The following is a 13,152-nucleotide window of genomic DNA, read 5'->3' as shown; positions in this document are numbered from 1 at the left end:
CTTTTGTGAATGATTTGACCACGTCAGCTTTAGACCGTTACTGAATGCAGATGCCTGGCCTAATCTAGAGTATGTATGTGTAGTGGAATGTAGACTGATCATAAGACAGTGGTTATTGCAAGTGTTCTTTAATAGATATGACATTTTGGATCGAGGTATCCTTTTGCATGAAGCTACCTTTCAGATCATTTGAATGTGACTTTCCTCTTTTTCCATTAAAATATTCTTTGTTTATTTGGCAGTTAAATGAATAGAAAATCGAACCCCCAATAAACAGTGTGTTGGTGTCTGAACAAAAATGTTATTTGCGGCTTGTAAACTCATCTGCATGGCATCCTAGGCCCGATCCTCAGCATGTATCTCCATCAATGTCTGTGAAGCTACGAGGATTTCCCCCAGATGAGGATCTGGTCCTGTATTTCTAAGACTCATTGGTTTAACACATGTGCCGTACTCTAGTCCAGGGACCATGATTTGGTTGTTGGCTTTGTTTTTGTCAGTTTCTTTTCCCATTTGGAAATACTGGGCCAGATCTTCAGCCGATGTAGATCGGCATAACTCTGCTGCAGGCAGTGGAAGCCCACTGATTTACACCAGCTCAATATCCGGCTCTGTATTTAAGCCCATTGCAGAATGTCTGGGTTGGGGGTACATTTCGGCAGCAAGTGCAAGGCCTATGCACCGGTTAAGCCTTCAGAATTGGACAGATTCTTTGCAAAGGGGTGAGTTTCACCCCTAGGCACCGATTGTGACAAAGGAGTTGGGGTGGGAGGGAACAGCATTCAAACAGCAGAATGAACACAATCTCTATATTGTAACACAGGGCACTCACTTGTGCTAGCCAAGCTTTTGGGGGGCTCTCTTCTCCATAATACGGATTACAGGCTGCAGTGTAGTAAGAAGAGCATGTTTTGCTCTTGTTTTTAATTGAATCACGCGGGGGTTGGAGTGGGGGAGACGTATAATTTTAAATCACAGAGGGTCAGGGGAAAAAAAGATTCATGAATTCAAACTAGTTATTTTAACCCCCCAAAATAAGTTGAGAGGTTCTGAAAACTTCTAGCTCCCCCGGGGCTGCCTTTCCCTAGCTGCTTGTGCCACTTTGTTCTTTAAAATAGAGCTGCTGATCGCATAATGAAGTTATGAACACATAGAACTGCCTCGGCACCCAGCAGCGAGCTCCTAGGTTGAAAGGCCTGGTAAATATCCTCTGCCTGCCTCCTCTGAAATCTCCAGTGGCTGGATCCAACCCCTCTGGAAGTTTAATGCTTGGAGGCACATCTAATTTTGAGTTAATGGGAAGACTTCCAGGGGCAGATCCTCAGCTGGTGAAAATGGTCCTAGTGCTATTTGGGAGGCAGTGTTGCCTAGGAGATAAAGCACTGCAACTCACAAGACCTGGCTTCTATTCCCCGTTCTATAGTTGTACCTGTACAAAAACTGCGTGTGTAGCCCAAGCTTTACTCAGGCCGAGTATTACTTAGAACCCTAAGCCTCAGTGCCGGGTCTCAGGATACAAAGCCAAGGGCGTAGGCCCTCTATTAAATTTGCCACCGTTACCTCTCTGCTGTCCGCTCTTCTTCCAGGACTGCTAAAAGGCCCACTTTGTGTGTCATTTCCCCCACTTGTAGAAATGGGAATAATGATGTTATTGTTTTGCCCATCTTGGGAAAGTGCTTTGAGCTCGTCAGGTGAAAAAGACTCTTGGCGGACGTTTGGCTATTGCTTGAATGGCACTTTATGCATTGCACTGTGGTTCCCTGTGAATGGGATTTCAGTATATCTGATCCTACTGTATTCCTCTCCCCATAAAACCTCTACTCCATCATTTACCGCTGCTGGTCACGCAAACTCTTTGTCTAGACGCATCCTAGATATGAATAACGGCAATAGCCTTTGCTTGACCTCTTTATTAGTATAAGTGACTATTAACTGTATTGGATTAAAAACACAGGCTACGTGAATAAAAAAATCCCTTCAAGAGTTTACTTCCAATAACAATCAGGCACCGGGCACTTTCTAGGAACTAACAGAGCAAGCCAGTGGCTCGTTAATCCCCAGGAGGTTATTGCTAATATCATCTGAACATGGAAAAAAAAAGTCATAAGGATTTCTTAGTGTGTATTTCTAAAGAGTTAATGCTCTTTATGGTACATTGCCCAGTCTGATCAATTGAATCATTTCCCAGTATTCAGTTAAATTAACAATTTCCAGTAGCAGTTATCTTTGGGGGTATTTATTGTTTCCTGTGGAACTCAATAAAAAGGATGCGGAACTTTCTGTTAATGAGGCCACTGATTAATTTCATCCTCTGTTTTATTGGATTAAAAGCCTCAGGTACCAAACCATTTCTATTAAAAGCGATATGATTTCTACCCTTTATACAGGTTGGTTTTGATAGCCCTAGGCAGTTAGCAGCGGGTAATGTTACACAAAGCTGCTGTTTACCCTAATGACAAGGAAGGCCACGGCGGTGAGTTTAAAAAAAGCTTCTGTGCTCATGAAATTTGCCGATATTGTGTTATTCAGACATTGCTGTCGAGATTATAAGCACTACCATGTGCTGGAGGATAAGAACAGCTGTTTATTTGAAAGTGATAGGTAAGCATTTGATTTAAATTAGACGGCACTACACTAATAATAGGAGGACTTGTGGCACCTTAGAGACGAACCAATTTATTAGTCCGCTGTAGCTCACAAAAGCTTATGCTCAAATAAATTGGTGAGTCTCTAAGGTGCCACAAGTCCTCCTGTTCTTTTTGCGGATACAGACTCACACGGCTGCTGCTCTGAAACCTACACTAACAATAGTACTTAATAACTAACAATGAAGTCTGGGATTTTCAAAGGAGACCAGTGGAGTTAGGCACACATTGAAAGTCAATCGGAATTGGGTACCTAAAGCTGTTAGGCCCCATGGGAAGCCCCAAACATTTTGCATTTCTAGCAGCACCGTCAGATCTCAAAGCTTTGGTTTCCCAAGGGCTTTGTTTCTGCCATTTCACTGCCTTTTGGTAAAGCCTGAAAACAGGCAGCGACTCAGTCAGGGTTTCCCCCATATCCTCTTTGGAAAGGTGCAGAGCTTGAAAACCCTAACGATGTGTATACAAAGCCCGGCCCAATAAAGGCGGTGGGAAATCACACAAAGGCTCCCTGCAAGCCAGCTCTTCCCAAGGAGGTAATTGGTACAAGAGCCGACAAACAAAGCTTTGCGGATGGCTTAAAACACACAGGACCAGACGCACAAAAGCAGTTAGGCTCCTGACAGCCAGGGACCTTTTAGGAATACAGCAGAGCCCGCTTATAACTTGGTCATAGTGAAATGCTACTTTGTAGTGATGTCCCATGGTGCTTCACGGCATTTCAATGGACTTTGGCTCAAATCCTCAAAGGTACTTCAAGGCGTAACTCCCAGTGGGGAGTTTGACTTTGAGGCTCTGGTTCTTTCATTCCGCTGTGTTCTCATTTCACTCATATTCCACTCTACTAATTCCCTTCCAATAAAGCCATTGGGCAGCTCCTCATGTAAAGTCAATGGAGCACAGCCGGTGTATATCAGCTGAGGATCTGGCCCATCATCAGCTCGCTTAGCAGTGAAATGCTGCATTCGGAGGGGTCTCTCTTCCTGTGAGCTTGCCAGAAGGACCCCTAAATTCTAGGTTTGTCTATAGTTGCTCCTAGACCTGGTCTATGCTGGGGGCCTGATTCTTTGCTGTTCTCCAGCTTGTGCAGTCACTGACACCCGTGCAAAGCGTTACCAGATCAGGCTGGTAGTGTTTTCAATCCACGTTGCACAGGGGTGAATGGCTGCACCAGGTATAGGGTGAGGGAGAATCTGCCTCAGAGAAGTTTAGGGAATTCCTCCCCCACCACTGTAGGGCAGGTGCCGCTCCACTGCCCAAGCCCTGTCTATGCTCCCAACTGTGGCTTGCATTAGTAGAAGATTTCTGTAAAATTCTCAGTAGAGCTGCAGCCCTGGGGAGAGGAACAGCTTTTGTTCCAGCTGTTCTCCCCTGGGAGTGAAAACGTGGTTCCCCAGAGATGTCTCTACAGTTGCCTGCACCCCTTGAGATCTCAAGGAGCCATGAAAAGTCCTGATACTACTCCCAGCATTATGAGGTGGGGCTGTTTTTGTCAGGTAAGGTCTTTCTTTGTGTGCATGGATAAACTCCAGCTCACCGTGCAGATGGCAAAGGCTCTGATCCTGCAAACACTTAAGTATGTGCATAACTTTGCTGTCCTGTGGAGTGTATGAGGGTTATTTACATGATTAAAGTTCCCTATGGGCTTAAGTGTTTGTAGGTTCAAAGTCTAGGGGCCAGATTCTCAAGAGTATTTAGGTGCCTAACCCCCATTGATTCTAATGGGAGTTAGGTGCCTGAATACCTTTGAGGATCTGGACCTAAAGCTTCTGTTAGCAGAGCATTTGCTATCTGGAGTGGATACAATGGGAATGGAGGAAAATAACTGAATTGGCTGGTGATTTATTTTACGGCTGAGATATAAAATTCTAATTAGTGGCCTGCACTTAAAACAATCAGGGGTTAAAGCCCTTTCTGCGTATCAACAACACTGTGTGCACTAAACTCGATTTGATTAAATGTTTTAATGAGGGCGAGACAATTTAGGAACATAGTTGGAGACTTTGGAAGCAGCGGGGAAAATGCCCTCCGCTAAGGCAATGCTGGGTGCTATGCAGGAGCAGTGGTGTAATGACTTGGGAGGCTGATCAACATTGTCATCTGTGATTATCAACCTGATTAGCCTCAGCTGCATTTTGCTCAGGCCCTGGCTGTCTGCAGTAATCCTGTCGTCAAGGAGCTGAGCTTAACTCCTGGGGAAGAGAAGGATCCAGTTTGGCTGGTGAGTGAGATGTAACGCTGCGGAGTCTGGGTCTATAGAAACTAGGCTAGAAAACCCAGATGCAAAGAAGAGCAGTCCTCTAATGCAGAGGAGCAAACGGCCAGGGAAATACAGGTATCTATGCTTATTTACTGGTCTCTTCCTGGAAGGGTGAGATCAGGGGTGTTCTGCTTCTGTCTCTCTTCTTCTCAACCTCCACCCCTCATACCACTTGCCTGGCATCAGAAGTAGTGTAGTCTCTCCTTTATTGCCTGCCTCCTGCAAACCAGGGGTGGGCATGACTGATGTAGCACCCATAGACAGATGTATCATTGACACCCCCATCTGCCCAAAGCTGACCCTCCCATGTGCTCCATGCAGGCAGACCTATGCTTGGCACAACCCCACTGAAGTCAGTGGGGCTGTGCATGGCTGCAGGGGGCTTTATGTATGTGCCAGAGCAGGGCTTTAAGTGTGCTGAAGGGGATATTTCCAGGGGCAGGTACCTTCCACTGCATGCAGCTGGCTCTGGGGTGGAGTAGAGTGGCTCTTCAGTGATGCACAGCAGTGTTACGCAACGGCTGAGAACAGGAAGTCAAGAATACAAATCATCACTCGTGCAAACTGCATGGGGAATTCCAAGGCCAGAAGGGACCGCTGTCGTCAGCTAGTCTGAACTCCTGTATAGCAGAGGCCTTCCCCAAACCATTTCTCGAGCAGATCTCTTAGAACAACATCCCATCTTGATTTAAATATTATCCGTGATGGAGAATCCACCATGACCCTTGGTAACTTGTTCCAATGGTTAATTACCCTCCCTGTTAAAAATTTACACCTTAGTTCCTGTCTGAATTTGTCTAGTTTCAACTTCCAGCCGTTGGATCACGTTAGACCTTCCTGTGCTAGACTGAAGAGCCCCTTATGAAATATTTGTTCCCAATGTAGGTGCTTATAGCCTGTAATCAAGTCACCCCTTACCCTTCTCTTAAAACAACATACCATCTTGATTTAAATATTGTCCGTGATGTAGAATCCACCATGAACCTTGGTAACTTGTTCCAGTGGTTAATTACCCTGAAGTGAGCTGTAGCTCATGAAAGCTTATGCTCAAATAAACTTGTTAGTCTCTAAGGTGCCACAAGTCCTCCTTTTCTTTTTGCGAATACAGACTACCACGGCTGCTACTCTGAAACCTAAATAGCTGGAGCTCTTTGAGTCTATCCTAACGGATGTTTTCTAATCCTTCTTGTGGCTCTTCTCTGAACCCTCTGTAATATGTCAAGATCCTTCTTGAATTGTGGGCACCAGAACTGGGCACAGGATTCCAGCAGCGGCCACACCAATGTCAAATACAGAGGTGAAATAACCTCTCGGCTCCTACTTGAGATTCCCCTGATCATTCATCCCAGGATCTCATTGGCTCTTGTCATGCTGGGAGCTCATGTTCAGAGTCACCACTTCCCAGGATAGAGTTCCCCATCCTGTAAGCATGGCCTGTGTTCTTTGTTCCTAGCAGTAGGCATTTACATTTTAGCCATGTTCAAACACCCATTGTTTGCTATGCGCCCAGTTTACCGAGGGATCCAGATCTCTCTGCATCAGTGACCTGTCCTCAATTCTAGGTGGGCAGGATGAAAGAGGGATTTGGTGAGGGCAAGAGGGGTTAAGAGTTTGATGCTTTTTATAAAGGGTGCTATGGGACCTTGACTAAACAAGTGGGTCTGGGGACCTTTGGTTTCGGTCTCTTTCAGTAATGATGCTGCTGAGGATTTACCTAACACTTTTCATCAGGTCATCCAAAAATGTGTTACAAAGGATTTGTGTTCTACTGCTGGGGAAACTGAGGCATGAAGCAGTGAAGTGACTTGGTCAAGGTCCCCCAGTAGGCCAGTGCCAAAGCTGGGAATGGCACCTGGGTCTCCTGAGTCCTAGCTCAGTGCTCTGTCCACTAGGCCATGCTGCTTTCAGTAGCACACCGAACCACGATACCATGCTGGAGAACTCGTTCACTGTTGACTCACTGGATAGACAGTTCCTTACTGAGACTGGGACTTTTGATAAAGCTTGTATCCCATGGGATTTCAGCATGGAATTCCCTTAGGCTCTCTTGCAATTCCCAGCCTGCGACTACAACCCCACTTCCTGAAATAAACTTCAAACTAAAATGGAAAAGAGAATGTGTGAATGGCACCAATGCAGCTCCGCAAGATTTGTGGATATAAGTGGCCACCTAATCTGGTAGGCTCAAGAGTTTAACGTGGGTGAAATTGCTGGAAAATAAACTAACCGTAGTGGGGGATCCAGTCCTGAAAATGAGATCTTAAAAGGGTTGTAATTATCCTATGTGAAACAATACTAGCTTTTTGCTTTTGTCTCTGGCTACGGTTTATTAACGTTAGGAAGAGAAATCCTGTCTGTAGGCCTGTCGGATCTGATGCTTGCGTTAATGATTACCAGGATGTTATACATTCTGAAATTAACTTTGCAAAGTGGTTGTAAGGAAGTGTGGTAGAAGGCTTAACTGTTACAGTAAATCTCTTTATGCAGAAGCAGGATGCTAGGAAATCATTAGCAATGTCCATAAAACAGGATCCTGTCACTATTCTATTCTAGTCCTACTGTATTGTCCTTTGAGTCACATCTGGGTGATGCTAAACCAAAGTGAAGGATCCCGACTCATGAAATAAAACAACTGATTTTTGCTGAGTGGCAAGATTTCTAGATTCTATGGGCTATTTTCTGACTCATGGGAATGAGAGGTCGGATGGGTTAGTGTCTTTTTCACATAGTCATGTAGCACTTCGTCTAGCTACCATAACTTGCTTTCAGGCTAAGGAAACCAAAATACGAAGAACAAATATAAAGCTTCCATAAAAGAGAGTGTGTATATATACAGTGATTCAGTTTGTAACATCCTGCATCTGAACTGAACTGCTTCACAAAATGGCAGGGAAATTCCTCTGTGTGTAAAGAAGCAGTAGCCAGAAAACACCCAGACATCCTTGTCCAGTTACATAGCTGCCCGCAGCTCAGAATCCCTCTAATCCATCCTTAACCCCCCCAAACCAGGCCAAAAAAGATCTCCTTGTCATTTCTAATTCAGTCCCTTTGACTCCTTAGGGTATGGCTAAACTGCATTCTAACCCCAGGCTCTGACTCTGGTTTCCACCAAGCCTGCTTTCCATCCACACATAAATCTGCCTGATTCGGGTCAGCAAGCACTCAGGACCTAGGTCCCTGCAAGGGCATGGGTCAGAACCCAAGTCCTGCTCTGACTCTGGTCCATCCCCTGTTATTTTGCAGTGTGGATGCAGCTGAAGCTGCAGATCCTAGTCAAGACTGGCTCGTTCAGGATGGCTGCATTAGCACGGCTGTGAGACACGGGTCCAGCAAGTATAAACCCGGGTTTACAATGCAGTGTGGACACTCCAGCGCAGGCTTGGAAACACCAAGTCCACGAGCCCAGGTTCCACAGATTCAGTTTACAAAGCAGTGGAGACAGACCCTTAAAGTCAATACCTTTCTGATACTTCTATGTGTATTTAGTCGGCTGCAAAAATAATAATCAAAAAGCACTTTCTCTTGAACTGTTTTGAAGAAAAGAAGCTGGTTGCAGTTTTGGAAAATTGACATCTGTTCAGGGAGAGGCTCGTAGATCCTTAAGGCCTGAAGGGACATTTGTGATCATCTCGTCTGACCTCCTGTATAACACACAGGCCAACAAATCCCACCTTGTCATTCCTACAGTGGAGGAAATCCTTCTTCTCTGCTAGGTGCAGTTGTTTCACCCACAGCCAATAACCTTTCAGAAATGTGGTGAGGGTCAGGTTGCTTTGCAGAGAAGAGAGGGCTTTGATATTTATCCCATTTATGATTGTTGTTTATTTTTTAATACAAAAAATGGATTCCTGCTCAGCAAGCTCGGGGGTGTGTGTGTGTAAGAGTGGGGAAGGGAGAAATATCACTGAAAGACAGAAACAATTACAGAGGTGATAAAATAGGGGCATGCAGATAATTACACCATAAATCACCAGATCACCGCAAAAGTGAATGGAAATACTGTTCCAGTGTTAAGCAAATGTTACTTAGGGTTTGAAGCCATAGAAAGAGGCTGAGTGGGATTAGGTTGGTAAGAAGATTGGAAAGTAGGTGACAAGGCAGGATGGTCTTAGGGTTAAGGCACGGGAGTGGGATTTCTTGTGTGATCTTGGGCAAGTCATTTAATCTCTGTGCCTCAGTTTCCCCACTTAGAGGAAATATTATGCTAATTCTCCCCCACCCCCATCTGTCTGTCTTGTCTGTTTAGACTGTGACCTTTTTGGGGCAGGAGCTGTCTCTTATTTATGTGATTTTTACAGCACCTCGCACAATGGGCCCCTGATTGCAGTCAGATCCTCCAGATGCTACTGTCATAGAAATAATAGTCGATTGTAGAATACAGTATCTGCCTGCAGACTTTAGATTTGTTCAGTTGGGTCCAATCCTGCCAGTGCAACTCCCATGGCAGTCAATGGGAGGCCTGCGTGTGGAGTGCTTGCAACACAAAGTGGGAAGAACTAGGCGTGTGTAACCCCCTGATGAATGTGTGTGTTATAGTTCGGGGTAACTGTGAGGATAGGAGTTGTTACAGCCCCAGCTTTGTTCTGTAACAGCTCGTGCTTTTAGCTCTGGAAGTCCCTGGTTTCGTACCTGGTATATTGGCCAAGAAGGCAGATGTCACACATGGAATGTGGAATAGAGTCCTTGCGCCAACTCACCATGAATCCTCAAGTCATCCATTCATGGCCCTTGTATGTCTGCCTTTGTGAGATACATCTGGCCCGACGGATGTATGTTAACTGAGGTGGTTTTGTGCACGCTACCCATGTTACCTTAGAGCTGCTGGATTGGAAAAGGAATTGTATTGTGTAAGTAAGCTTACTAACTGCTTTAGTATCCATATGGCAAACGCATTTACATGTCAGAATTTATGGCAGACTGCTTGAAGTAAACGCTCTCTCTCATTCATTTATAATCTAGAATATCAAAAGCTTGAAAATAATCCACTGCAAAAAGGAGTGTAAATATTTTTCGGCACAGCGTAAGGATCCTAGTTGCGATACATGAAACACAAGTCCTGCCACAAGCTACAGAGTATTTGCTGCTAATGCAGGGAATTAAATTTTTTATAAGCCACCACCAATGAGATCATCATCTAGCACTGCCAAAAAAAAAAACCCAGAAAAAACCCACAGCATTAGCAGCAGCAGAATTAGATCACAAATTCAGTTTTGAAGCCCAGCAAATGATTCCTCTGAGTCTGCGTTAATGGCTAGGAAGAGCAGGCTAACAAGGTTAGTTGAGCCATACATATTCGGTTCCCCTTTTTTAGCTTCCTGCTTTCCATTCTCTGCCATTTCTCAAGTTACGCTCAAGCAGTGATTCGTTCAGGAAGAACGCCAGCTGTTTAATGATTTATGATGCATGCAGCATAGTAGCTGCAAGAAGTGCTTGGAAATGAAACCGGGCAGACTTTCTTTCCCTTCCTGTAGTCCAAGGCTCGATGCTTCACTGTGGTACTTCAAATTTCAGGCTGAAGGGTCTCTACTGAAATCAAATGATGATTTCCTGCCTCCTGCGGGCATTGTGAGGGTAAATTATTTCATGCACGGCACTTGAGGTATTGTATTCCACAGCTATTTGGATTTGTTTGTAATGTTTCAGCATTACAGTGACTAGACTGCATGCTTTAGAAGCCGATGCAAACCTATCAAAATGCAGCCTTAGGAAAGAGATCCGGGCAGATGACAGATCTGAGGAAACCAAATGCCGGGCAGTTTAGAGTTACTCAGCAATTCTGTAGCACTTTCTGAGGTTCTTGGGTGAAAATGCTCTGGAAATATTAAATCCTCCCCATCCAGAGGAGGTAGGTTATTATCCTCCTTCTCTATGGACAGGCAATGGTAGTGCAAGGAGTGGGATCCAGGAATCTTGTCTCCTAGTACTGCCCTCTAACCACTAGAGTGTACTCAGGGCCTGACTCAGTGCAAGTCTTTCCATTGACTTCAAATGGGGCTGGATGGGGCCCTAAATGACTAAACACAGGTCTACTGTCTCTTATTACAAACCTCCGTCTAGTGCCATCTGGGGTAACTTTCATCTCTGTTATTGTAATCTAGGCAACAGAGAACTTTATCCATGCTGAAAAACTGCTCCCATATCATTTGCAGATGCCCTTCTTCCACCCTGAGTCTAATTGTCCTCTTTTCACTTACGCCGTTGTGGATCAGAAGTAACTCCAGTGACTTCAGTCCCCACACCGTCTTCCGTATTCAAGTGGTTGTAGGATTAGAATAATAGAATCATAGAAGATTAGGGTTGGAAGAGACCTCAGGAGATCATCTAGTCCAATCCCCTGCTCAAAGCAGGACCAACACCAGCTAAATCTTCACTTCTTTTCCTAAACTGCTGTGCCCTGTTAAAACAGTTGCCAAGGTGCATCTCAGAGGTGGCTGCTGTCCAGTGGTGGACAAAGCAAATCCTATATTGTGCATTTGTAGAGTGCTTTGACATGAAAGGCACCACACAACTGTAATTAAGTAGCTTTATGCTGGCAGTTCGGTAGCTCAAACATGAGGCTCATGTCTTCCATTAGAATGAAGACCGCCAGGCTTTCATCTGAATTGTTGCTGAACAAGTCTGAGCCATAATGACCGATATTTCATTAGCAGAAGTTCTCTAGAGAGAGGCTTTTCAGTAGCTATAGTTACTCTGTATATTAATGGAGACCGGACTTGCAAAGGGGCTATCTCCATTGCAGACTGAGGTTTTAGGAAATCCATCACAGCTCAATTTAACTTGATCTAAGGCAGCCGTCACCATGGAGAATGGATAGACTGGGATCATACCTAGGGATTCAAATTTGAATGATAATGGAAAGGAGGAAGAAGAACAAAGGGGAAGAGGGAAATGAATTTAGCTGTCAAGGCCTGAACATGCTTACTGCAGATTAAGTTCTTTTTGATTTCCTTCCCGTGCTGGTTGCATCTTAAAGATGGATCTGCCACCAGAGAGACTGGATGCTGCTGAAGGAGAGTAGATCTTGAGAGAATAGCTGGCACTATGACCTGTTTGTCCTTGTTGTGGGGTAGGAGGTGGTGGTAGCTAGATACGTAGCCTGAGCTTTGCAACAGTGGACAAAGAATTATTTTATCTTGAATCCGTCTGAATGTTGTTCTGGTTCTCAAATCATCACTGTGGTGAGGGAAGGCTTTTAGGAATGTTTCTCATCGCTGTATATTTTTGGCCAAATAGAGTATTTATTTCTTTGTGGTAGCACCTGAGAGTCCTACACCAAGGCCCGGTACAAATACAAAACCAAGTCTGAGACTTCTTTATGGAGTTACAAAAATTCTTGCTGCAGATTCATGGTCATAAATGTAACACACTGGCCAAGTGTGGCTTTCTCTCCTTCTAGTGTCTGGACTAATTAAAGAGTAGAACTGATTGGGAAACGGTATGCCTATTTCCCTGGAAAAACTTCAGAAGAAACTCATTGTTTCTTCTGAAAACTTTAATGGAATTTCTATTTAAATTTGGTTTTCAGGACCCAATTTTTTGTAAATGAAAAACTTCAACCATCTTGAACAAAGAGGTTTGAGTCTGCTACTGCCTCTGAACAAATGGAGCTGGTCTTTTAGCTCAAACGGTAGAGGTTCTGGCCTTTACATCCAGAGCTCCAGGGTTCAATCCCAAAAGGTGGCCTCCCCAGGGCCTTGTTACATGAAAGGGGGGGTGTTGGTTGGTTGGTTGGTTGGTTTAAATATTGCATAAATGATCTCTCTCGTTTGAATCTAATCTGGTGTCCTATTCATGTCGAGTGGGACACTCTGCAATTGGGACAAAAGGCGTAACTCTGGCCTAACACAGGACCCCATGCAAAGCAGCATTTAGGGAATATAAGGCTTTTTTTCGTAATGACTTCTTTATCACTGCAGTGGACACAGTGGGTCCCCAAAGTGGCTACTACAGGAACGCGCGCACCCACGCTTTGTTGATTTACCCTTTTTCATGCTACCCCGCTGACCCGTTGGACAGCTTCTCTGCAGGAATGCAGTTTGAGACTCTGATGCAAAAGAAAAAGGGGCTTTGAACCGCCTGATAGATGGCTTCTGCTGGCTAGGAATAGGTTATGCTGCTCCTGACCTTGCGAGCTGTGTTGCCCCCCCCCCCCGCCCCCGGGTTCACTGAAGCTTTTGAGATGACGTGGCCAGAAATCCAATTATTCACCCACTAAATCAAACTGCCAGTCTCGGAGAATGAGTATTTCCA

The 13,152-nt window shown here is 44.8% G+C and overlaps 1 protein-coding gene across 11 annotated transcripts in view; it reads left to right on the top strand.

The window, feature by feature from the left end:
• The first annotated feature begins 3,555 nt into the window (after positions 1–3,555).
• LOC102946939 (aldo-keto reductase family 1 member B1) overlaps positions 3,556–13,152 on the top strand; it is a 52,126-nt gene continuing 42,529 nt past the window's right edge. For 5 of the 11 annotated variants that reach the window (XR_006287606.1, XR_006287605.1, XM_043536497.1 and 2 more), the window contains exons 1-2: positions 3,667–4,138; positions 4,765–4,863. Coding sequence is in view for 8 of the 11 variants with exons in the window: in XM_043536497.1 (XP_043392432.1) it covers positions 4,085–4,138; positions 4,765–4,863 (153 nt within the window). In the remaining 3 variants the exon portion in view is untranslated. Of the gene's footprint in view, positions 4,139–4,764; positions 4,864–4,958; positions 4,978–13,152 lie in introns of those variants that run through there. The other 6 variants (XM_043536499.1, XM_043536498.1, XM_043536496.1 and 3 more) reach the window with 6 other exon arrangements.

Source organism: Chelonia mydas, chromosome 26 (assembly GCF_015237465.2).
Source record: "Chelonia mydas isolate rCheMyd1 chromosome 26, rCheMyd1.pri.v2, whole genome shotgun sequence".
In the NCBI taxonomy this organism is placed as follows: Eukaryota; Metazoa; Chordata; order Testudines; family Cheloniidae; genus Chelonia; species Chelonia mydas.
This window is presented reverse-complemented; position numbering and strand designations above follow the sequence as displayed.